Genomic DNA, 24,264 nt, shown 5'->3' with positions numbered 1-24,264 from the left:
TGCCCTTAATCTTTCATATGTCATCAAAGAAATTGATGCAGTTGATATAAATAATATTCTTAATCACAAAAGGTTTCAGTATTGTATTCCACTATATAATGCTTTGTAGATATTTCAAGTGTACATTTGCATTTGCTTCCAATTTTTTTAATTACAAAACGTGCCTAGATATTGAACATGTGAAACATAATCCTCCAACTTGTATAGTTAAATTTCACAAAAATTCTTAAAAACAAAGGTACTTAGCGGGTTCCAGTAAATGTTCAACCAAGCCACTTTCTTTTACTCCTAACCAACAGTAATAAAGGAGAAACTTTAAGAGTACTGTTTAACAATGCTAGTCTATTCGAGAAATGGTGTAAATCAGCTGGGTATACTAAATAATTCCAAGGAACGGTTGAAACATTTGATTGATTGATTGAATGTACATGTATGTTGTTTAAGTCCCATTCGCTCATAAAGAGACGTCACTATATCCAATGAAGGGCTTTAAATTTTTACCTTTACTTGGCCATTGAAGGATCGTTATCGTGCCAACGCCTGGCATGACACGGGGCCTCTGTTTTCAAGGTTTCATCGGAAGGACCCGCATCTTTCACTTCAAAGTGCCGAGCGTATTGCGAAGGAACATTATCGACTTTGGTCAGTCGCGACTTGGGTCAGTCGCGAAACTGATGACTTCCCGATCACGAAGCGAGCGCTCTTTCAACTGATCTATCGTGAACAGTGGAACGTTTGAAATGACAAAGTTTTACCAAAATCAACAACATGTAGACTTACGTATTTTCAACTTTATATACAACTCTTCCCAACAATAAAATGTTTTGGGTTTTTTAATATTATTGACAGCCGCATTTTCAATAAAAATTTTTTATTAAAAATTGAATCATTTTTTCATTGTCATTGACAATTTCAAACTGAATACAAAAGTTTTTTGATGTTAAAAAATGTCTTTCAAAAATCTATTTGAATTCCCATAGGTTCATATAGCGCCCCTATCTTAGCAGACCTACTTTTATATTCATGTGAAGCAGAATTTATGCGTGAAAAGAAGAAAAAACCTGCTGGGGACTTTAACTCGATATTTAGATACTAGTATTGACGACGTATTGTCAATTAATAATGGAAATTTCCACTCTCTTGTCAATATATCCTAATGAGCTTGAGATAAAAAACACCACAGAGTCTGACACATCTCTTTCATATTTAGATATTTGACTAGAAAAAGACCGGTCTCACCCGCCGTGTGCTTCTTGTCATGATCGGAAAATAACGGAAAAATCTGTTGTCAATTCAGTGTATAAATAATTGACTAACAATTAGTATGAAAACATCAGTCAGCATTTTCTAAATAGCACTTCCTGACAAGGTCATTGTAACGACCATATATTACTTTAAACGAAACTGCTGATATTCCTATTTTATCAAATTATTTGACAATATTTTACCTCTTTTTAGAAATTTTTCAAACGTAGAGCATGCTCTTACATATCGAATCAAATGAGGTATATAACAATGTATGCAGGTGGTGAAGGTATATTGCTGCAAACCGAGTAAGAGAAGTTGACGATAGAAAAGTAAAATTCATCACATTTATCATATAGCTTGGTGGTAAGACTACCATCAACGTCTTTTTGAGTAAAATAACCAAGTATGAATCAGATGTGTCAGACTCTGTGGTCCCGCCTCTGATGTTTTTGAGGTCTGTATTTCGCTCTGCTCCTATTTTGTAATGTTTAAATGACTTTTGAGCTGGAATACTGAATGCGATCTCCACAAAATTCATATTTTTTTTCATTTTTCAATAAAAATGGAACTCGTAAATATTTTCATCTTATCTTTGGCTATTTGCAAAACTTTTTCTTAAAAACTTTCTGACTATACATACAAGTACTCTAAAAGTGATATTTAAAAGATGCCCGAGTTTCTGATTAACAATAAGCCGTTTTTTGGAGATCATGTCTTTCAACAATCTGCCAGAATTACTGAGGGTACCTACTAACTTAAAGTATTGCAAGCTTTAAAACATGTAGCAGACCTTTTTTATATTCATAAGAAGCAGGATTTTTTCAAAGCTTTTACATTAGAAGAAGAAAACACTTGCTGCAGTCTTCGGTTCGATATTCAAATATATATTGGCGATGACATGACAAATTGAAAATAGTCACTTTCATTCATATATGTCGACTCAATATATACAATAAACTTAAAATAAAAAAAACCACAGAGTCTGACAAACCTGTTTAATATTTGTATATGTTTCTGTAGTAGTGTTAAGGTTAAGATAATTGGCATCCTACTAGCTTGAGCTAGTGGGTTAACCTTTTAGATCAATTGGTAGAGCACTGGACTGGCAAGTCAGAGCCCCAGGTTCGATCCCCAGCAGAGACAGAAAATCGTCTCTAACATTTGGCGCCCACGTTGGGATCCGGGTGTTCTCTGGCGGGTGAGAGTGATTGTACCTAGAACTTCGGACCACAGGTGTTGACACTCTCATTCTGTGGAGGGGGACAATGTGGTAGTGTTAAGATAAACGGCATCCTACTAGCTTGGGCTTGTGGTTTAACCATTTAGCTCATTTTGAAGAGCACTGGACTGGTAAGGCAGAGGCCCCGTGTTCAATCACCAGCAGAGGCACACGATTGTCTCTGTTACATTACTATTCGTAGAATAGGACACTAATAGTAACATTAATGATGATTTTTAAAAAAAATTTCTTGAAGCGATATTAACTAGATCTGATTTAATGAAATGGTAAAATCCATGTTCTAAGTCAGTGCAAAACATTGGGAACAATTCTATTAGAATTAAACTGGAAATCGGAGTACTCGGTTGAAGGTTCTTCGACTATTGATTGACAATCCATTCACCATTATGTGACTTTTTGTCATGCAAATGAGCGAGAGTTCAACTCATTTGCATAAATGTGACCACGGTTGATTGCTACTTTATATTTTTGCCGCTGGTCATTACTTGAATATTCCTTTATTTTCTTTGCAGTTGGCTGTTAGGTGAATACTACTCTATTTCATTTCCAGACAGTTGACAGTTACAGTTGAATATTTTTTTGAAATTTCTTTGCAGTTGACCATTTGTTGAATACTTCTCTATTTTCTTTGCACTTGACCACTAGTTGAATACTCCTCAAATTTTTTTTTTACAGTTTACTGTTAGTTAAATACTCCTCTATTTTCTTTTCAGTTAAATTGACCATTTGATGAAAACTGTTCCATTTTCTTTGCAGACAGTTGACTATTATATTTGATTACTCCTCTGTTTACTTTGCGTTTAACAATTATTATTTGAATACTCCTCTATTTTCTTTGCAGTTGACCATTAGTTACCTGAATGTTTCTCAATTTTCTTTACAGATCTGTACAGTTGAATATAAGTTGAATACTCTATTTTTTTGCAGTTGACCATTTGTTAAATACTGCTCTATTTTTTGTTTTTATAGCTAAATGTTAGTTGAATACATGTACTTCTCTATTTTTTACAGTTGACCATTAGTTGAATACTCCTCCATTTTTTTTTTACAGTTGACTGTTAGTTGAATACTCCTCTATTTTCTTTTCAGTTGACCATTTGATGAAAACTGTTCCATTTTCATTGCAGACAGTTGACTGTTATACTTGATTACTCCTCTATTTAATTTGCAGTTAACAATTACTGTGTATTAGTTGAATACTCATCTATTTTCCTTGCAGTTGACTATTAATTGCCTGAATGTTTCTCTATTTTCTTTACAGTTAAAAATAAGTTGAATACTTCTCTATTTTTTGCAGTTGACCATTTGTTAAATACTGCTCTATTTTCTTTGCAGTTTACAATTAGTTGAATACTCTTTTATTTTCTTTGCTGTTGATCATTTTTGATACTCTTTTATTTTCTTTACAGTTGATTATTAGTTGAATGTTTTCTATTTTCTTTGCAGTTGTTATTTCTTGATACTCTTCTATTTTCTTTACAGTTGATTATTAGGTGAACGTTTCTCTATTTTCTTTGCAGTTATCATTACTTGATACCCTTCTATTTTCTTTGCAGTTGAGCACTGTGCCCCTTGTCATGATCTCCATTAATCAATTCAGTGTGTAAATATAAAAAAATTGGTATAAAAAATGTTTTTGAAAATAAACTGTATTTGCTAACAAGGTCATTGTATCGAAAACGAAATGATAACTTTAAACGAGATAGTATACCGTATTATGAAAAATAGTTTTGTTTTTTTTTTGTTTGTTTTTTTTTTTTTTGTTTTTTAAGAATTTCATATACCTTTCAATGCTTAATTTAACGTTTGTATCACCTCAAATGTGATAAGCCAAACGTATTATTCTTAATCGTAAATTTTATTTGGTATTGAGGAAGCAACATTTCCGGTAGAACAACCTAACAAAAGCCAGGTATTGCTCTACGAGCAATAAAAATGAACTAAGTTTAAAAATCCAGGAAATCGTGGCTGTAGAGTGAAATTCCCTGGTAGTTCTCCCGCTCTTGGGAGAATTCTTCTATGCAGGGGGAAGCCTCGATCAAGAGCGGGTCTGCTGAGGGGAAATATTCAAATGCATGCTGCATAATGATAAATGTTTAAACCGAGGCGGGCTAGTGACAGGTAAGTTGATGTTCCAGGTATTTTAACTACCTCATTAAGAGACAGCGTTTTGTAAATTCTGTGGTCGATATATTGACCTGTTAGCAAAAATACCCTATCAATGGTTCGTAATTTTAAAGACGTATTTAAACTAGATGACAGGACTTTGTTCTTATATCAAATTTGACTGATACCTAGGGCTCATGATGGATTTGGTCAGTCAATAAGAGATCCTTAACTCTTCCTGGACACGATCCCAACTATGGTATTTCCTGGGGTTCTGTTTAAGCAATCTTCACAGTTTTGTATTGCATTTTTTTTTTTTAGACTGATCACCTTCCTTACCTTCACTTACTACATTTAATGATTCTTATCAAATAAATAAATAAATAAAAACATAAATAAATGAATTGATCAATTAATAATTAAATAAATAAATAAAATAAAATAAATTAAAATAAATACATAAAAAAAAAAAAAAAAATAAATAAATAAATAAATAATAAATAAATAAATATAAAAATAGATAAAATAAATAAATAAATAATTAGTTACACTCTATTTCTAGACTTAATCAAAAGGACGTAAATTAGTTTTTTTTTTTTTTTTTTTTTTTTAAGTTTTAAAAAGACCCAACTTCCCCGTTCTATCATCATATTCATACCCAGTGCTTTCAACTTGTTATTATCATTTTATGAATTAAAAAGAAATAATTGACTCATGTTTAATTGATTAAACCTTTAAAATATCACACTAGTATAAAAGAGTTTGATAGTTATGTACAGTTTTCCCCTGATTTGAATACTTAGTGTTGGGCGACTTTCTTATGCACGACTTGGTAGATTTTTGACTCGACTATTTTACGAATGAGCTAATTTGATTGGTTTAAAAATGGCGTCAAAGGTAAATCGAATTTTGCGAGATTTAACTTTTAGTCTTTATTTCTTTGTATTTTGTCAGATTTAATTTTTGATGTATCAGATTATTGAAACTCTTAGCAATCTCTCCATCCACCATGTTCTTTATTAAGAACGGCAGTTTTAAAATATTTTAAATTCTGAATTCTAAACCATGGTTTTGCAAATTATGCTATCGGTAATCTCTGTTGAGATTCTGCTGGGCTAGATATTTGGACTGACGCCCGCATAATCTCTGGACAGCCCTATGTAATTCATGTCTGGAGATCAAGTCCCAACTTCGGCCGACTATAGCAAGAATAATTCACCTAAGCCACACAGCTGCTCGCTTCAGTTAAGTCATTTGGTTGTTTATTTGACCCTCTATCACTTTTATTTCTACATTGCTTACCTTTTAGGCATGTAAATCCCAACATAAAAATATTCACTGAAATTTCAGTTTTTAAATATGGCTCCTGTCACGAAATTGTTTACCTCCTCAAATAAAAGAGTTCTTATAGTCTGTTTTTACCCTTGGTGAATCTGAACCAATGTCTTCTGTGGCTATTGAACATCAATTAGGGTAAAAACAGACTATAAGAACTCTTTTATTTGAGGAGGTAAACAATTTCGTTACAGGAGCCATATTTAAAAACTGAAATTTCAGTGAATATTTTTATTTTGGGATTTACATGCCTAAAAGGTAAGCAATGTAGAAAAAAAAGTGATAGAGGGTGAAATAAACAACCAAATTACTTAATTGAAGTGAGCAGCTGTGTGGCTTAGGTGAATTATTCTTGCTATAGTCGGCCGAAGTTGGGACTTGATCTCCAGACATGAATTATATAGGGCTGTCCAGAGATTATGCGGGCGTCAGTCCAAATATCTAGCCCAGCAGAATCTCAACAGAGATTATGCTATCGGATAAACCAGAATTCTCACTAGAATTTTGCTAGCTTGAGTCCGGGGACTAGAGGTTGAGTCCCATCTTTATTTGATGCATCCTAATCATGTGAACCCCATTTCGCATGTTTCAATACCTATATGTTTTGATCAGGTTGGGACCAATCACCCAAATGGGATATAATAGTCCATTTGGGATATAATATCCCAAATGGGCTATATATTTACAGTGCAAAAATTGAAATTTTTTATTTTGGCTATAAATATCATAAATCCTTATCATGACACTTAAACTGTTAAAAAGGAATAACTTTTGGTTGGCAAGTTTTCCTGTATGCCCATTGTTTAGGAGATTGATCCCTTGGAAGTTCCTTAACTTCTTGGGGATCAATCTTAAAAAATGTAGGGTTGCAGAAAAACCTGCTTACCAAAAGTTATTCATTTTTAAGTGTTTTGATGCGGATTTATGATATTTATTACCAATATAAAATTTTTCAATTTTTGCACTGCAAATTTATAGCCCATTTGTAATATTATATCCCAAACGGACTATTATATCCCATTTTGGCGATTGGTCCCAACCTGTTGATTAAGGTTGGGCACACACCGCCTAATGGTCATTTAACCCCCGTTTGGTGGTCAATCGCCTCTATTGGCGTCTTTATATACCTACCAAATGGGGGGGGGGGGATCGTTTTATTCAGTTCCTGGGAATGGCGTGAAATGGTTCATAATTTTAACTAACGGGAAATAAACAGGTTCGGCACAATCTCTTGATTAAGCTATAAAGCTTTATTAAGCTATTCAGAATAGCTTGATTAAGCTATTTTATCAGACTTTTTTCTCAAATGTGTTATTTTTTCAACATGTGCAAAAAGTTGCACCTTGGTGCAGTGGAAATATTAAACTTTGAACTCTTCTGAATACAATGCATGTAAAAATCACTCACCAAATTGCGTCTCCTTGATAGACTTTGTACTCAAAAATTAAAAAAAATTGGGGCTATTGATGAGTGACCACACAGTTATTTCTTGAATGAAATTATAAAGGAGGTCAATTATGGCCAACAAGATAATTGATTGGTTACAGTTCAGCACAATGAAAAGCAATCATACTTACCCACGCCTCACCGCAGGCAAAGTAGTGGACAGTTATACAAACAATGGAAATTCATATTTTGCTTAAAAGTATTCAACAGCAACGATGTTGGAACTTTCTATGATTTGGGTTGTATTTTTTATAGTTTATAGTTCATACATATATGAATAGTCAAATACTTGCGACTTTTTGTTTATTTCATGCAGAAAATGTTTTTTTTGTGTGAAAAATTGCATATAAAAAGCTTTATCAAGCTATTTTGAATAGCTTAATAAAGCTATATAGCTTTAATATAGCTTTTTAAAGCTATATAGCTTAATCAAGAGATTGTGTCGGACCTGATAAAATATAGATATTTATCTGTACTGTGAGCAAAAAAATCAGAATTTCAACACGAAATTTTTTGCATAGTGTCGTTCAAATATTTGACAAAATCATTACCTATGTAAACAAGTGTAACGTTTCTGTGTTTTTACCGGTGCATAAAAAGAAAAATTCCCGCCATGTCGGGCGTAGCTGCACCTATCATTTGTTTATCACTTCATATTTCTGTCATCCTGGCAACTGAGTTAACAAGTCAACAAGTTATCAGAAAAATAACTTAAATCAGTTATTTTACACACAAAATTTGTTTTTAATAATAACTTAAATAAGTTAGGGAGGAATGACACAAAATAATGTAGACAAGATATTCATTTATTGAAGCTATTTTGGAAGGATAACTAATACTGGGAAAAAGTAGGTCATATCAAAGAGAGGTAACACATTGTGACAAAAAAGTAACTAATTCAAGTTACTTTTGAAAATAACTTTTGTGCACTATGCCCCTGACTGTTGATCTAAACCAATTAAAAATGACAATCTTTTCCGAACTTGGTCAAAGGACTGATTTAACTATGGAGGCACATTAGTGTCAATTTTCAATAAGTAAAATAGGAGGAAAGCTAAGAATTTGCTTTTATTTTGTTTATTTTGTATGCAACGGCTTTATTTATAAGAATAAAATATGCAGTGAAATTATGATAAAATCGTCGCTCGAAAACCATAATCTTGGAATAAAATGAAGAATAATTGCAACTGTCACTTTGTAAATCTTTTATTCAAAATTTTTTAATAAATATAGTATTAGTATCTACATCATAGCTATGCATACTAAACCACAAAGATTCACACAGAAATCTTAACTTCATCCTAATGAAGAAAATAAAGAATAAATGTTACATTCAAATGTAGAAAAAATGAATATTATGAAAATAGATCTACAAGACCTGTTTATTCTGCAGATTATTAGATATGGGATTAATTTCCATTGGATGAAATAAGTTTTTTTAAGATTTATTTCCATTGATTGTAGAGTAGAACCGATGCACAGGTCGGTACCTCCAGAGGGATAGAGGCTGGAAACAACACAACAGAGGAACTGGAACAGAACACAGAGTCCAGCAGCCATGTAGACATGACAGGTATAATGAATTAATGATAATGTCATCTTAATTCTTTGTTAGCCAGTCCAAGAGCCAAAATAATAAGTTATTTTCTTACATATCTAGATTTCACAACTACTGTAGGAATTTTCTTTTTATCCTTGACAGATAAGCTTGAGAAGGGTTCGTCTCTGCCGCTGACCTCGGATTCCGCAGGTCGGAGCCGACTGGACGCAGATGACGTCAGTACGTGCTCCAGCGCCTCCTCAACGACACAGACACCCCCTGCGGTCAGTAAGAAGTTCCCCGTCCGTCCAGGAATCAACTTGAGGAAGGGAGAGAGACTCGAGGCCATGGACTTCAGCTCCAAATGGTTTAGATCATTATCCAGATATTAATTAAATTTGTGAAATTTGTTGATTGATTATTATTTTTAATTTATGTACATGAATATTCACTATTCTTCCATCAAGTTGGTGCTGTAATTTTATGATACATAATTAAGATTGTCTGGATTTACATAATGAGCTGGACTGTGTGTTATTTAGGTACTCAGCTAAGATTGTGGAGATTGATGAAGAGGAGAAGATGGTGATGATTCACTTCGACGGCTGGAATCAAAGATATGATGAGTGGATAGAAATGGACTCCGAGAAACTCAGGCCAAAAACGAGACACTCATCACGGAAAGGAAAGGCCAAACAATCCGTAAGTATTTACCTAAAATAAGTGGAATTTAATCCCAAAAATGAGACATACATTGTGGAAAATGGCCAAGCAATCTGTGTTAACCTTTAAAACAAGACATTCACAAATTTAATTTTCTTTCCAAATCAAAAAGAAGATCATTAAGATCTTCTTAAATTTTTATAAATAAATATTTTTTCCTGTCAAATGATTGTGATGTTGGTACATGTATTACATGATTGTGTATGTCATGCATATCCAAGAAATCTTGCCTCTGTGCTATAATGAGTTGATTTTTCTGTAAACAGGAATATAAACTGGGGGACCATGTTTATGCCAAGTGGACAGATTGTAAAATGTATCCTGGGAAAGTCACAGCTGTTCTTGCTGATGGTAATAATATAATTATTATTTTTAAAAATTAATACATTTATTTTAAGAGTTAAAAAATGCTTGGAAAATTATACAAGTCTTATATTTTTTTAAAATTATAATCCCTTCTCTGTCCTTCTTGTTAAAGCTATTTAATAACATTTCCCCAGGTTTTGTTGCAGGATTTTATGATATGCTGTATTTTAATGACAATTGCATTTTTCTTAACACAGGATCTTATGATATTCTGTTTTATGACGGCTTTAAGAAGACAGTTCAGGGAATCAACATCAAAGCAATGCCTAAAGAGTTACAACAGCAGGTATAGATTAATAACAAGGAACAGGGTCAAATTACAAAGAACTAGTGAGCAAATATACCCGGTAATCAAAGGGACTGCATGTTTCTCAAGTGAGCTTCTGTGATCATCTTTTGTCTACCCGTTCATCTGTAAACTTTTTACATTTTCAACCTCTTCTCAAGACTTTTGGGCTAATTTTAAACAACATTGATACAAAGCATCCTTGGATGAAGGGGAGTTTAAATTGTTGAAATGAAGGGCCCAGCTTCAATTCAATATTTTTACACTGAATGAGGAGGGAGCAAACAAACTTTATTTAAAATAGCCTCAACTGCTAAACTATGATATCACAATGCTACCTATGACTGTCTTACAAAAGAACAAAGTCAAAGCAAATTTTAAAAGAAAATGCAATAAACAGAAAGTCATGTATTATGTTTTTTAGTTGTTTAATCTTTTTACCATAATCTCAGAGCTATTTTCAAACAAAGTCTGCTTTATTTTTGTAGAAAATAGAGATTGTACATGTTTTACCCAAAGATGAGAGGAAAAGATCGATGGAGGAAGAAATGGGTGAGAGATTCTACGTAACTTGTATAAAATGTGTTGTTGATCCATATAAAAAAAATGTTTGTAACCTTACATGTCCTAATACCCTAAAATCTTGAAAATAAGACGGATTTAATAATAAGCCGGTTTTGAAAATAAGCCACCTATTTCTTGCATTAAAAATTACTCGAAAATAAGCCAGTTTTGAAAATAAGCCGGTCATGAAAATGCCATTTAGGAAAGATGTTAAACGTTTGAGGATTGCCTCGTATTAAAAATTTGAAGATTGAAAACTTCGACGGCAAAAAAAAAATCACTGCAGAACCAGCTAACATATGGAGAATTTTTTTTCATAAAATTGTCAGAAAAATAATTATCTCATCCAGACTTGTACAAGCTAACAGTGTGTTTAAAATTGTTATAATTAAAAATTTAACGGATAAAATGAAAGTTTTTGTTTGTAAAGCATTTAACTGTCAGGTAACACTGCCCGAGGCAAGAAACCTGCTGATCGACAGGGCTTGGTAGTAATTAAATTTCAATGTACCGTAGAATTGAGTTGTTTAAATATGTGTTTGTTTGACTAATTTATCAAATGATTCAATTACAAGCGGATATCTTATATTTTACTTTTTTAAAACAAGATTGTATTTCATGTAAATTTATAAGCTGTAAACAATGAAATTTATCTTTTCGGGATCGACATTCTCAAAATATAAAGTAGACGATCACACTACTTAGACCTAATGAAAACGTACCTGGGGGGATGCCAATGAACAAAAAAAAAATGACGAGAGAAAACTTTGACCAGCTAAAGTCATTCGTTCATGTTTCCTCCTTGTCAAACTTTCCAATTTTACAGTATTTTTTTCTACACGCAAGATACTGAACAAAGTATTTTCATGATTATTGTAATTATTTTATTCTATTATATTCACGATGTTTTAATTTTACATCGAACAAGTAGTTCCTACTCTATCGATTACACTTTATTTAATGATTGTATTGAAAATAAACCGGAATTGTGATCTCTTCTCTTACCAGTTTTTTGCATTGATAATAAGCCGGAATTTGAAAATAAGCCGGTTTTGAAAATAAGCCCCAACTTTCTTACCAAAACTTAAAATAAGCCGCGGCTTATTTTCAAGATTTTAGGGTATTTGAGTCAATTAATTCTCTCCGTTTTTGTTTATTTTGTTTACTCGGTATATTTATTGGTAATTTTAAGGTCATACATATTTTTATCTATTCAGCCAAAACAAGAGAGTTTTCCTCTTACATATTTATACCTTAAACAATATTGTGATGTTTGTTTTTTACAGCCACTCTACCCAAGAAGAGGAGAAGTTCATCTATATACTCAAGGAGGGAAGGCAGCTTGGGTAGGTAAAAAAAATCTGAACAGGTCAATACACGGGTACAGAACAATGTAGGGGGCAGTAAAGAGAAGGCAGCTTGGGTAGGTAAAAAAATCTGTACAGGTCAATACACAGGTACAGAACATGTTTGGGACAGAAAAGAGATACTACATATTAAACACATACATGTGTACTACATATTAAACACATACATGTGTGAGACAGTTATTCTTGCCTGTAGAAGGTGCCTAAACATACTGTATACAGGGTAATTTTTGCCCTTGTTTTATTTTCTCCCCTTTCACTCTAACCTCAGTCTAGTGAATTTAAAAAGGGGCGAATTCAAATAATACAGTTTATTATATGATCGAATAATTTCCATCTCTCTGATTGGCTGAGATCCAACTATGTTAGAAAAATATTACGTTGTATTGACCTGCACGTGACGTTCCAGGTGAATACCAGGATTTATTTCCCTACATTGATCTAAAAATAGATCGGGAAATTCCAAATTGATATAAATTGTGTTGGAAAGCTATGTACACAACTATGATTTTTTTTTTTTTTTTTTTTTTTTGCATGTGAACTGTGAACAAACATAAGCGAATATATATTTTGGGTGAGGGTGGTTATTTAAAGGGGATGCAGAGACTCCCCTCCAACACTTTTATTGAACAACAATTTTTACTTTTTTTCGGCTGTCAGTTTACCCTCATTATACTCATTCATTTCAAAATATATTCTATAAAAAAGACTAACATAACATGTATGTATTCTTTCATGGAAACTGAAATAGATAAAAAAAAAAAATCAAGTTGATACGAATGGTAAGGTTTATTTACATATTTATTCTGCTTCTCTCTTGTATTCGGCTAGGACTAAATTAAATGCAAACAAGTAATGAGCTGTATCTTATCAGTTAATCATATAATAAAACAATTATTGCTGTTTTTTCGGTCAATACATCTTCGAATTTAGCCATCTTCGAAGTACAATATTCACCTCGCCCTTCGGGCTCGGTGAATATTGTACTCCTCAGGTGGCTAAATCATTGTATTGACCTCAAAAACAGCAATAATTGTATAGTATTATATGATCGAGTAATTTCCATCTCTCTGATTGGCTGAGATCCAGCTATGTTAGAAAAATATTACGTTGTATTGACCTGCACGTGACGTTCCAGGTCAATACAAGGATTTATTTCCTCAACATTGATCTAAAAATAGATTGGGAAATTCCAAATTGATACAAATTATTTTAGAAAGCTATTTAAACGACTAGGATTTTTATTTTCATGTGAACAAAACATAAGCGAATATATATTTTAGGTGAGGGTGGTAAGAGGGGATGCAGGGACCCCCCCCCCCCCCCCTCCAACACTTTTACTGAACAACAATTTTTTTTTACTTTTTGGCAGTCAGTTTTCCCTGATAATACTCCTTCCATTCAAAATCTATGCTATGAAAAAACTGACATTATATATTTCTTTCATGGCAACTAAAATTGATTTAAAAAAAAACATTTCAAATTGATACAACTGGTAAGGTTTATTCACATTTTAATTCTGCTTCTCTCTTGTGTTTGGCTAGGACTTAATAAAATGCAAACAAGTACTGAACTGTATCATTTTGTCCATGAATCATATAATAAAACAATTATTGCTGTTTTTTTCGGTCAATACAATGATTTAGCCATCTTCGAAGTACAATATTCACCTCGCCCTTCGGGCTCGGTCAATATTGTACTCCTCAGGTGGCTAAATCATTATATTGACCTCAAAAACCAGCAATAATTGTATATTGATTTCTTAAACAAAATTGTGAAAGGGCGAAAATAAAGTGGTGCAAAAATAACTTGTATACAGTAGTAACACTGCCTTCTTTTTTAAGCAGAAAAGGATTTATTGTTAAAAGAAGAAAATGTCCAATTTACTGATGATTACATGATTTATATCGTAGATAAAGTCCCCAGAGATGTGGAGACAACAAGGAAGGTAACCGAGAGGACGAGAAGTACTGCGAGTGATGACGGCAAACGGCGACCAAGTAAAGAACGCAGACAGAGGAAAGGGGAGAAGAAGTTAATCATTGCAGGATCTCTGTTTAAGAAGCGAGATCGATCAACGTCCTCAGAGAGGTCTAAAACAGGGAGCTGTTCCAGTAAAGATTTGACGACTGATGAAACGATGGACAGCACGGGGAGTGCAGTGGAACAACCGGAGGATACAGGGGGCTTAATGGAACAGCCGCCATCAGAAGAGACTAGTGTTACACCTTCTGTAGAACAGGTAATGTCAAGAGTCTAATCGCAAAGATTCTTTTCATAAACTACTTTACAATCAAAATGAAGATTTTATCCTTAATTTATAGATGTAATATTTCTTTTTTAGGCAGATGCATCTGTTCCACCTACCACAGATTCTGAAGACTCTTCAGTTACAAAAACCTCTACGGACACCACCCCAGTCCCCCAGCCTACTCCCAATCTGCCGGCTCCACAAAGTGTATCAGACCCCACCTCAGAGGGAACCCCACCCACAGGAACTCCTCTACCTGCCCCAGGCTCACCTGAAGCACCTGCTGGGGTACCTGTTCCAGCCTCAGCCCCCAGTACTCCAGCCCCGGGGTTGATGTCTGCCCCCAGTACACCTATGGCCACCCCTCTCTCCTCCATGCCTCCTTCTCCAGCTAGCACTCTGTCTGGTAAGATTGTGTATTTGAATTCAATTAATTTGTACAATTTTAAGTACTGTATACACGCCCATAGGTGGGCAAATGTAAAACTGGCAAATTAAAAAAAACAGCATAATTTCATTAACAGAATAGTGACTAGGTGAATTTAAAACAGGGCAAAATTGTTTCGAAGTGTGAAAGGATGAAAATAACACAGGGCGAAAATAACCATGTATATAGTACCTTTAAAGTAAAAAATACTTGAAATTAACAAATAACTTTCAATAAGTTTGTGATATTCAGATTTTTCTTGGTATTTATTCATTTCATGAATTAGTTATTTCTTTTTATATTAAAATTTAGAACTCTCTCTGAACTCTTTTTTTCTACAAAAGTCCAAATGAAGAGCTAAGCAGTGAGCTCTCTTCATTTTCCTGCAGTGCTATAATTCATGAATATGTACATGTATTTTTAATTTTAAAATAACAAATGAATATTTTAATTTTAAATTCAGTCTATGTAAATGCTTAAAGAGTTAATCAGATGCTTCTGTGATCTGATCACATTTTATCTCTATAGCAGTGTCATCCTCCCCATCAACTCCAAAACAGTCTCCAGGTATGAAGACAGACAGCACACATACAGCAGGAGCTGGACCATCTCTTGAAATCCCTACTCCAGTTCTCCCATCCAAAGGCAAAAGTAAGCATAGAAGTAAGCAAATAAAGGGGTATTTTATTCTTTTTCCTCCCACTATCCCACCATTAAGAACCACTATGAATCAGATATAAACCTCAATGAAACTTGCCAGTCTATTGCATCATTTTGTGTGAAAATGTAATGCTGCCCAGGTCAGGTAGCTTGAGTCTCATTGATCATAATCTATTAATTAATTTATTGTAGAGAACAGAAAAAGTCGTAAACAGACATTTTCTCCGATCACTCAGTCAGGAGAGAGTTTAGCAAGAAAGAGAAGTAAATCAACAGAAAAGGGAGAGAAATCGGACCAGCCTCATTCCTCACGGAAACGAAGCAGGTCCACTAACGAGAGAGGTATGTTAATTGAATGAAAAATTGAGGGGTTGTTTCAAGTCATCTTGTAAAATATTACTGTAAATCACTTTTTATTCGTGAGAACTTTATTTTCGCGTAATTACGCGAGACAGTGTGCTCGCGAAAATTTATTTCTCGCGTATAATAGTATTCCTTAAGATTATATAGAGCAGTTACCTCAATTCGTGAAAATTTAGTCTAGCTAATCAAGAGTCAATGACTATCTCGCGAAAATTTAGTGATCTACAGTAATTATCTCTTTCATTAGATGGAGAAAAAAAATCTACTAATTTGACTGTATTCCAATTAGAATGAATAACAAAATAAAGAAGGATAATGTGTGTATGTTACAATTACAGTCAAAATTTTTTATTTCAAACTTAATTGGACTGAGGATTCAAGATAACGAGGTTTAAAATGCATAAAAAAGAGTAGTTGGGATTAGAGTTGACTTTGCCATGGTATTCAAGATATCTGTATTTGAGAAAAAGTTTAAGTGTGATAGCAAATAATCAGTATTAGTACAAATGTTTATCGAGTTAAAGAGGAATATTTTGGATTTTTTAACATCAGCATATAACTTTCAAAGTTTGATTGAACTCAGCAATGAATTTAAAATATTACATGGTTACTGTCTTGAAATATAAGTGAGATTTGGGCGAGGGTAAGAAAACATGATAGAGGGCAAGGCTTGCTGAGCCCTCTTATGTTTTCGACTTGAGCCCAAATATCGCTTATATTTCAAGACAGTTATCATGTATTTTGTTTATTCTGCAACATTTTTTTTACATTTGTACATCCAAAACTAGCTATTTTCAACAGATTTACGAACATCTCTGCTGTTGAAAGTATGATGCCATGGCAAACATTACAATATGCGTGACGTCACAATGCTTTTAGAATGTTGGAATACAAGCACGAGGCTTTATTAGGGCAGTGACAGAATTAAGCTATAGTTTATTAGGTTACCTGTATTAGGTCAATGCAAGGGGTAGTTGCAGGATAAAATTGATTTATTTTGACTGACATATAGACAGATCAGATGAATTATTTAAATTCTTTTTTGTTAAAAAGCCAACTACATTTTGGTTCCTGAGACTGCTCTTCCACCAAAAGCCTTCGTCATTGAGCCAGAACACAACCATTTTAAGTGTACGTTTGAGGACTGTAATAAGGGATTCCGTAAGGAGACTCTGCTGGAATCTCACATCAAGTTCTACCACTCTAATGACGGCAAGCCTCCGCAAAACCCACCCAGGAAACGACGGAAAACAACCAGTATTTGTATGTATATCAGATTTAATGTTCTTTTTTGGGGGATATTTCCTTCTTTCATTCTGATTATTAAGCTGTACTTGAATTAATTATTGAATACCATAGATACTTCAATTTAAACTAGCATAAATATCTGGGTTTCATTTTAAAAATGGTTTAGGAGAATTCTCTTAATAAGTAAAGTCATCTTTTAATACTTCAATTTAAACTAGCATAAATAAGTAAAGTCATCTTTTAGATACTTCAATTTAAACTAGCATAAATAAGTAAAGTCATCTTTTAGATAATTCAATTTAAACTAGCATAAATATCTGGGTTTTATTTTAAAAATGGTTTAGGAGAATTCTCTTAATAAGTAAAGTCATCTTTTAATATGTATAACTGTTTCACATGAACTAGTGGCATCATGTCATTATGTGATATAAGTAATATTGACCTTCCCTGACAGGTTCTACAGACTCGGACATTTCCGTCACCCCCCGACAGCGGTACCCCTCCAGTGGCTCCCTCTGTAGACCCAGCACCTCATACGAGGGCACCACCGAAGTGGCAGGTGCAGACCCACTCAATATGGAGAATCAGCTCCTATCTGAAGGTATGATATGTACAGTGAAACCTGTCTAATCCGACATGCACTCGGAGACAAATTTTGTTTCGGAATAGAAAGTGTGCCAAATTGAAAAGTGTAATATAATATTAAAATTAGTTAACATGGTAAAATGGGAAAGAGATTTTAGGTTGGAAATTACAGTGTGATAGATTTCACAGGTGTCAGATGAGACAGTTATCACTGTAGTTCTTTTAAAGGTGATCTATTTTTTTTCTTTCCAATGATAGTGTTAGATGCACCTTTTATTAAGATCTTCTGCAGGGTTCGACATTAACGTAAGTCTGTTAGTTTCAGACAAATACATTTTCATTTGTACTAATAAAATTTATGGCTAATAAGTCCAAACGAACTTATAAAGTTTTCTGGGGAAGAAAAAAGAATTTACCAATGTTCAATTTTCTACAACTTTCAATCGAAAACCCTGTAGGTATTTTTAGCTTTCTAGCTTTTTGGCACGAAGTAAGGTAATCCTGAGCCAATTAAGCACTTAATTTTCATCGGTATGAAATTAAACATTTCAACGTGCATGATTTAGTATGACACATAAAGAAAGATGTCGGACGCTTGGATGATGTAATCATAAAGACATAGGCGTTGGAAGCAAATTGAAAGTGGGGGGGGGGGATAATTGAAAGTGTGTGGGGGGGGATAAACCAAGAAAAAAAAGGTAAACCCCAGTTTTCAATGCCTATACTATGTATATATTTGCAAAAAAAGTGGGAGGGCTAATTTTGGAAATGCCAATTATTTAGCTCAGTTTTTTGGTGAAGGAAATTTATACATTTAAGTACGCATAACATTAGTTTAGGGTGCTCCCATACAGTTCATTGTAGTTTAGAATTTGGAGCATAAACATTGATATATATATATATTTAAAAGTATCATCACTCATGCTGTTTGTTGAACATTACACAGGATTAAAGTCTGGAGAGAGAGCCCGTTCTATGAGTCAGGATGTGATGATAGCCGAGGAATCCATGGAAACAGAATACGAGGACACACTCAGTAAAGATGAAGTGGTCAACTGTATCTGTCGATTTAACGAAGAAAACGGACTCATGATTCAGGTACTATTATACTGAAATATGAATATACTAAATTAAAGAAATCTTACCTGGGTATGTGATTTCATTCAGTGTTCTTCTTCTCATAGAAATAGTTTACCACCAAAATTTATTTTTACAAGGAAGCCTGTTGTAATCAGAGTCTTTCACAGAATCTTTATTTCATACTGCCACAGTGCATCCATTCTGAGACTGTCACTGAATTGTTATAACAAACTGTCATTGTGATAAACTATTTTATGTTCAAGCTAAAAATATGTTTACGAGGGTTGTCCGTAAAGTTTGTGGACAAGCTAAGAATCAAATAAAACTTGCATCATTGATATTTATTATTAGCATATTTCTAATCCTTTACTAAATGTGAATTGAAAAAAAGTAAAATCTTATTCAATTTCAAATGTTTAATTACAATTATGGCTTCATAATTAGACTTAGAATGGAGACCCGGAGCACCGCAAAATTTTATTTAAAAAAATTATTTATCACTTTATAGATTTCATTTGTATTTTATAAAGTTTTGCGGATATCAGGATGACTTTTACATTATCAGGTTGATAGAAGTTACCACTTCAAACCTGCAAAATTTGAACATTCAAAGTTGTAAAATGACCGAGCAATCAAAGTTAGAACATATGAAGTCGGATCGAATTTGTTCAAAAAAGGGACGTTTTCGGAATAGGTGGAGCAGTGAGCTGTGATAAAATTCTGCGTAGATATCGGATAAACATCTACAGAGACCAATACATTTTGTAAACAATCGGGGAAACATAGTAAAAGAAGCTGTACATTAGTATTTAAGTGGCATATAATATTTTCGGACGGAAGGAACAGTTTACAGGATGACTTGCATGAAGGAAGACCATCATTCTTAGATTGCAGTGCTGGTAAAACATGAATTTTGTAACGTAACTTTACCGTATTTCCGTAAATAAAATTGTTTTTACGCGAACAGAGGTTGGATGATTGCAGGGTATTAGACAGACATTGTTAGATATTATTTTACGTATGAAACCTGAACATTTTGTGCACATATTTATTACTAGTTAAAGCGACATAAGAAATTTATTGAGTTAAATTGAGAAAAGGTATATGTACTCATATAATGCTTTTGACGTCGCGGAACGTCAAGAAATCTCATTTTAGTGCTCCGGGTATGAGTGTGTGTCTTCTTTAATCTGATAAGAATATAACTATTTGTGCTTTGTTTTTGTTGTAAACTTGCATGTTGATAAAATAAAACATGAATTTAATGAAAATAATAGTTTCATATATTTTATCAATCTTTGTCAGTAATTATCAATGTTGTCCACGAACTTTACGGACAACCCTCGTAGGGTTTTCCAAAAAATGGACTTTACCTTTATGCTCTATTGCTCACATGAAAGTGAGTGGAAGGGGTGTGTGTCTCATTTTGTTATCTTTGTGGTTTAAAAACTTCTAGATACATATGCTTGCTCTAACAAATACTTTTGAGTATAGACATTGTTACTGTTGGGCAGATAATATTATAACTTAATATGTTTCTATTTACAGTGTGATGTTTGCCTCTGCTGGCAGCATGCAGCCTGTTTTGAAATTACTGAGAGTACACTTCCCAAAAAGTACATCTGTTACGTGTGTGAAAATCCTCCAGGTAAGTGTGCAGAAAATCTCAACCCAATTATTTGTTTTTGTTTTTGAAACAAGTGTCTGTGCTACCTCCTTTTGAAACATATACTTTTCACCTTTATGGAGTTTCTTGTCTTAACACTGTATCAGTTACACAAAAAAGTTAGATACAAATAGTATGGTGCGACCATTTGAGCGAGCACAGTTTTGTATTTATAAAAAACTTATAAATAGGCTACAAATTGTACTGCCCATCCTCTGTTCAGTAATGAAAGAATCAAAATAAGAAGAAAACACAACCATAAAAATAAATTAAGATCAAGAGTCCGAACTTCTCGGAAGCTTCTGACAAATTGAAAATACCCGAGCAGTTTGAATGATGAAAGTATGACGTCAAATATAAAGTTGTCTTAGGACGCAATCAATAGTTATTATGTAGTATGTAGGTTGCATAAAATCTTTGTTCGTAATTTTTTCAAGAAAGCTGTTGCTACATGTATAAGCCACCATGTTGTTATGCATCGCAAAGGATTATTGGGAGTTTGGAATTTTTTCATGTGGACTCATAAAAATTTCTTGAAACAATGTGCAGATTTCAACCAGAATTTCCTCTGTTCGCATTTGTTAGTCTATTGAGCTTGCTACACTGAGGCCTGTTCAGCAGAGCGAATGTTTGCTAGCGCTCGCCAAAATACTTTATACCTCCAATAGTAATTTTGGCCTCTGGCCTCAATGCCGCCTCGCTGCGCTTGCTAATATAATCATAAGGCATGATTTAACTTTTTTAAATGGACATAGTGGATATAGTTCTATATTATACTCTCTAGGAATCCGAGACAGCCGGCTTTATGTCCATGACCAGGATTGGCTGAAGCTGGGTCACATGGCCCACTTTGGATTTTTACCCAATCAGGAAGAAGATGAGAGTTGCTGCAGGACAGTTCAAGCCACCCATGGCCTTGTGGGTGACCTTCACAATGTGTCAGCAGTGATTCATGGCCTGAAGCAGAAACTCAAGACTGTCAGGTATTCCTCGCTCTCAATAAAAAAAAACAAGTTGTTTTGAATCAATGGAAGAGTGGCTTAGTGTTCAGTGCATCTCATAATTCATTGACTGTTAAAACAAATTAACTTTGATATATTTTAAAATTCTTTCTAAAAAAAAAACCAGTTACATCTTGTAAATTAAATTTGACAAAGAATGTATTAGTTTACCATGTTTACTGCATTTGAAAGGGTAGTAAAAAGTGTTCATTTGACCTCTTTTGTTTAATACAGAAAGAAAGACCACAGAGATCCCATGCTACAGATGTGGTTACAGAATCTAGACAATGTCCAGTTTGACCCTATAGAGCCTGATGTAGATAGTGAGAGTGAGGAGATAAGCCTGGACATCTCTACAGATCAGAATAAAAAGACTGAGGTCCAGGACCTGAACTCTGAATTAGAATCAGGAACTCCCCAGAAACCTCAGATAGAGGTCAGTGAAAGTGATTGTGGTAGTGAGACAGTGAATACAGACAAAGAGCAGCAAGTCAATACAGATCTGCAGGAAACTTCTGACAAAAAGGAAGGACTTGAGAGTGCTACAAATAAAACTGTTGAGAACCTTTCACAGTCCAAAGAAGGTACAAAAACAGAAAATAGTGGTCCAGATGAAAGCATTAAAAGTTCAAACCAAGGACTAATGTCTAAAGAAGAAGATGCTTCTGAGAAACAGAAGAACGCTCAAGAGAAACCTGAAAGCTCTAAACCAGTCAGTGAGAGTGATTCAGCGAGTATAGTTACACCAAACACTGACAAGGCCGAAGTAAAGGCTAGTAGCTCAAACACTGGTAATGGTGAAGTCTCCACAGCAGAGAGTGGGCAGGGAAAGAAAACTCAGATGGAACAATCAAATCACACAACAACTCCTTCAGAACAGTCTCAATCAGGCCAAGCCAAATCTAGCGTAGAACTACCACTGGATCAGTCTGTAGGGTCAGAGGTCAAAGTGGAGGATGTGTGTGACCTTTTGAACTCTGTGGATGTGGTGAAGGAAGATCCGTTCAAACTCTGTGAGAGGAATCTATTGGAGCACATTCTCCGAGTCCAGACAGAAATCGAGCAGAGACTGGATCACATCGAGGAGCAAGTCTGTGGTAGGTCCACAGTTCCATATAAAGCACTAAAGTTCTTACATTTCTATACATCTTGTAAATTGCCTTCTTTAACATTCTGAAAATTAGGAAGACAGAAATTCAATATCGTATCTTCTACCTGAAAGAATTTATGATATATATATTACTTTGATTGAGAAAATACAAGTAGGTTTTCTCGGAGAGGATATTGAGCATAATCTAACATATCAAGAAATTGAAAGCAAGCTAATTTTAGCAAAATCTTTTCTTCTTAATCTTGAAATTCTCAAAGTTTCTGATAAATTAAGAAATATTTACCTGTTTTCATCACTGTGTTGATTAGGATCATACAGATCATGTTTTATAATCTTTTTTCAGCCCTCGAGGCGGCAGATTCCAACTTTTCCTCGGGTCCCTCTGATAGGGACCTGCTGTCTGATGTCCCGGCCCTTAAAAAGACATTATACCTATTACAGCACGACCTAGTGCGGGTCCAGAGAATGGCAGCCTACCACAGATAGCACACATCACCATGAAAGTGTCCAACAAACAACAGCCTACCATAGAAAGCACACTGTCACCGTGTGTAAACAGATGGTCTTATTGTACAGAAAGAACACTGTGTCCGAGTGTGAGTCCAGCAATTGTGGCCTCATACAAATAGAACACAGTCTGAGTTACTCTGTGCCACTTGTTCCATGAATCAATTTTTGATGCAAAATTTCCATACAGAAGATAACATATACATGATTGTATATTCTGAAGGAAAAAATGGTGAAGTTCTGGGATGGTTGTGTCCAGAAATTAACCATAAAATGCTTAATCTGATACAGGAAATATTTCACAAATTGGACATTCCTGTACAATTTTTTCTCCATAAGAGAATCAATAAGACAGTTTCCCTTTTCAATATGAAAGATTTTTAATAGAATAAAAATTAAAAGTCAGAAATGTCTACGTGTCTTGCAAGACTTATCATTGACCATTTTAAAATGCCGGAAAAAGTGTTGTGTACAGATAAAACATCGAAAACATATTTTTTCTTACTGTCATCCTTGAATAGTTTAATCTAGGTTGTAACCTGCCAACTGATTTGATAAATTCTTTTTTCCTGACAATGTGCATTGATTTACAATAAAAGGTACAAGCCACTTTATGTCACATGTAAAACTTGTGAAGAAATAAGATATCATTATAAAACTTTTATCAGGAAGTATTAAAGTTTACTTGTAATATCAAATCCCTTTAAACAAGGTCTTTATGGTAGATTCGACTAGGTACCAACCCATATTTCATCTTGACAAATGTTTTTACGATTATACCTTATTACTTATATTTGCGTTTGTGACTGATTTTTATCAATTTGGGTATGATAGAAATGCTTCTTAAAAATCCCTATTAATGGTATAAAAGGGTCTGAATACCTCAATCACTTATGAAGCAGATTAGATCTGTTCTTCGTCTTCTCTTTATGGAGTGAGTGTCAATACTCAAAAAAATTGTTATTTATGTCAATGAATATAAAACAATGAAATTTTGGTCATGTTATGAACATGTTTTATACACAGGCTTAAATATAAATTTTTCAAATAGATTTATACAAGGTAAAGTTTTCATTTATTGAAATTGATGAAATTCTGAAGAATAATGGCATTTAAATCATGTTTATGATATAATCTTTGACTA

At 33.9% G+C, this 24,264-nt stretch overlaps 1 protein-coding gene across 3 annotated transcripts; it reads left to right on the top strand.

Annotated features, from left to right (window-relative positions):
- Positions 1-5,462: 5,462 nt before the first annotated feature.
- LOC134264968 (PHD finger protein 20-like protein 1) lies at positions 5,463-23,984 on the top strand. 3 transcript variants are annotated; one of them, XM_062747213.1, is made up of 19 exons: positions 5,463-5,491; positions 8,840-8,948; positions 9,078-9,282; positions 9,458-9,617; positions 9,905-9,989; positions 10,202-10,290; positions 10,779-10,842; positions 12,141-12,200; positions 14,135-14,463; positions 14,566-14,878; positions 15,431-15,562; positions 15,752-15,901; positions 16,976-17,185; positions 17,625-17,771; positions 18,702-18,853; positions 20,384-20,483; positions 21,286-21,484; positions 21,737-22,599; positions 22,957-23,984. In XM_062747213.1, the coding sequence occupies exons 1-19, from the start codon at positions 5,480-5,482 to the stop codon at positions 23,097-23,099; spliced, it is 3,522 nt and encodes a 1,173-aa protein (XP_062603197.1). In that variant the 5' UTR covers positions 5,463-5,479; the 3' UTR covers positions 23,100-23,984. The 3 variants fall into 3 exon arrangements, with proteins under 3 accessions (XP_062603197.1, XP_062603199.1, XP_062603196.1); XM_062747215.1 differs by having other exon boundaries at positions 15,428-15,550; positions 22,957-23,983; XM_062747212.1 differs by having other exon boundaries at positions 15,428-15,562; positions 22,957-23,983.
- The last annotated feature ends 280 nt before the right edge of the window (positions 23,985-24,264 follow it).

Source organism: Saccostrea cucullata, unplaced genomic scaffold, assembly GCF_032062105.1.
Source record: "Saccostrea cucullata isolate Sc308-1 unplaced genomic scaffold, CSIRO_AGI_Scuc_v1 ctg2236, whole genome shotgun sequence".
NCBI lineage: Eukaryota > Metazoa > Mollusca > Bivalvia > Ostreida > Ostreidae > Saccostrea > Saccostrea cuccullata.
This window is presented reverse-complemented; position numbering and strand designations above follow the sequence as displayed.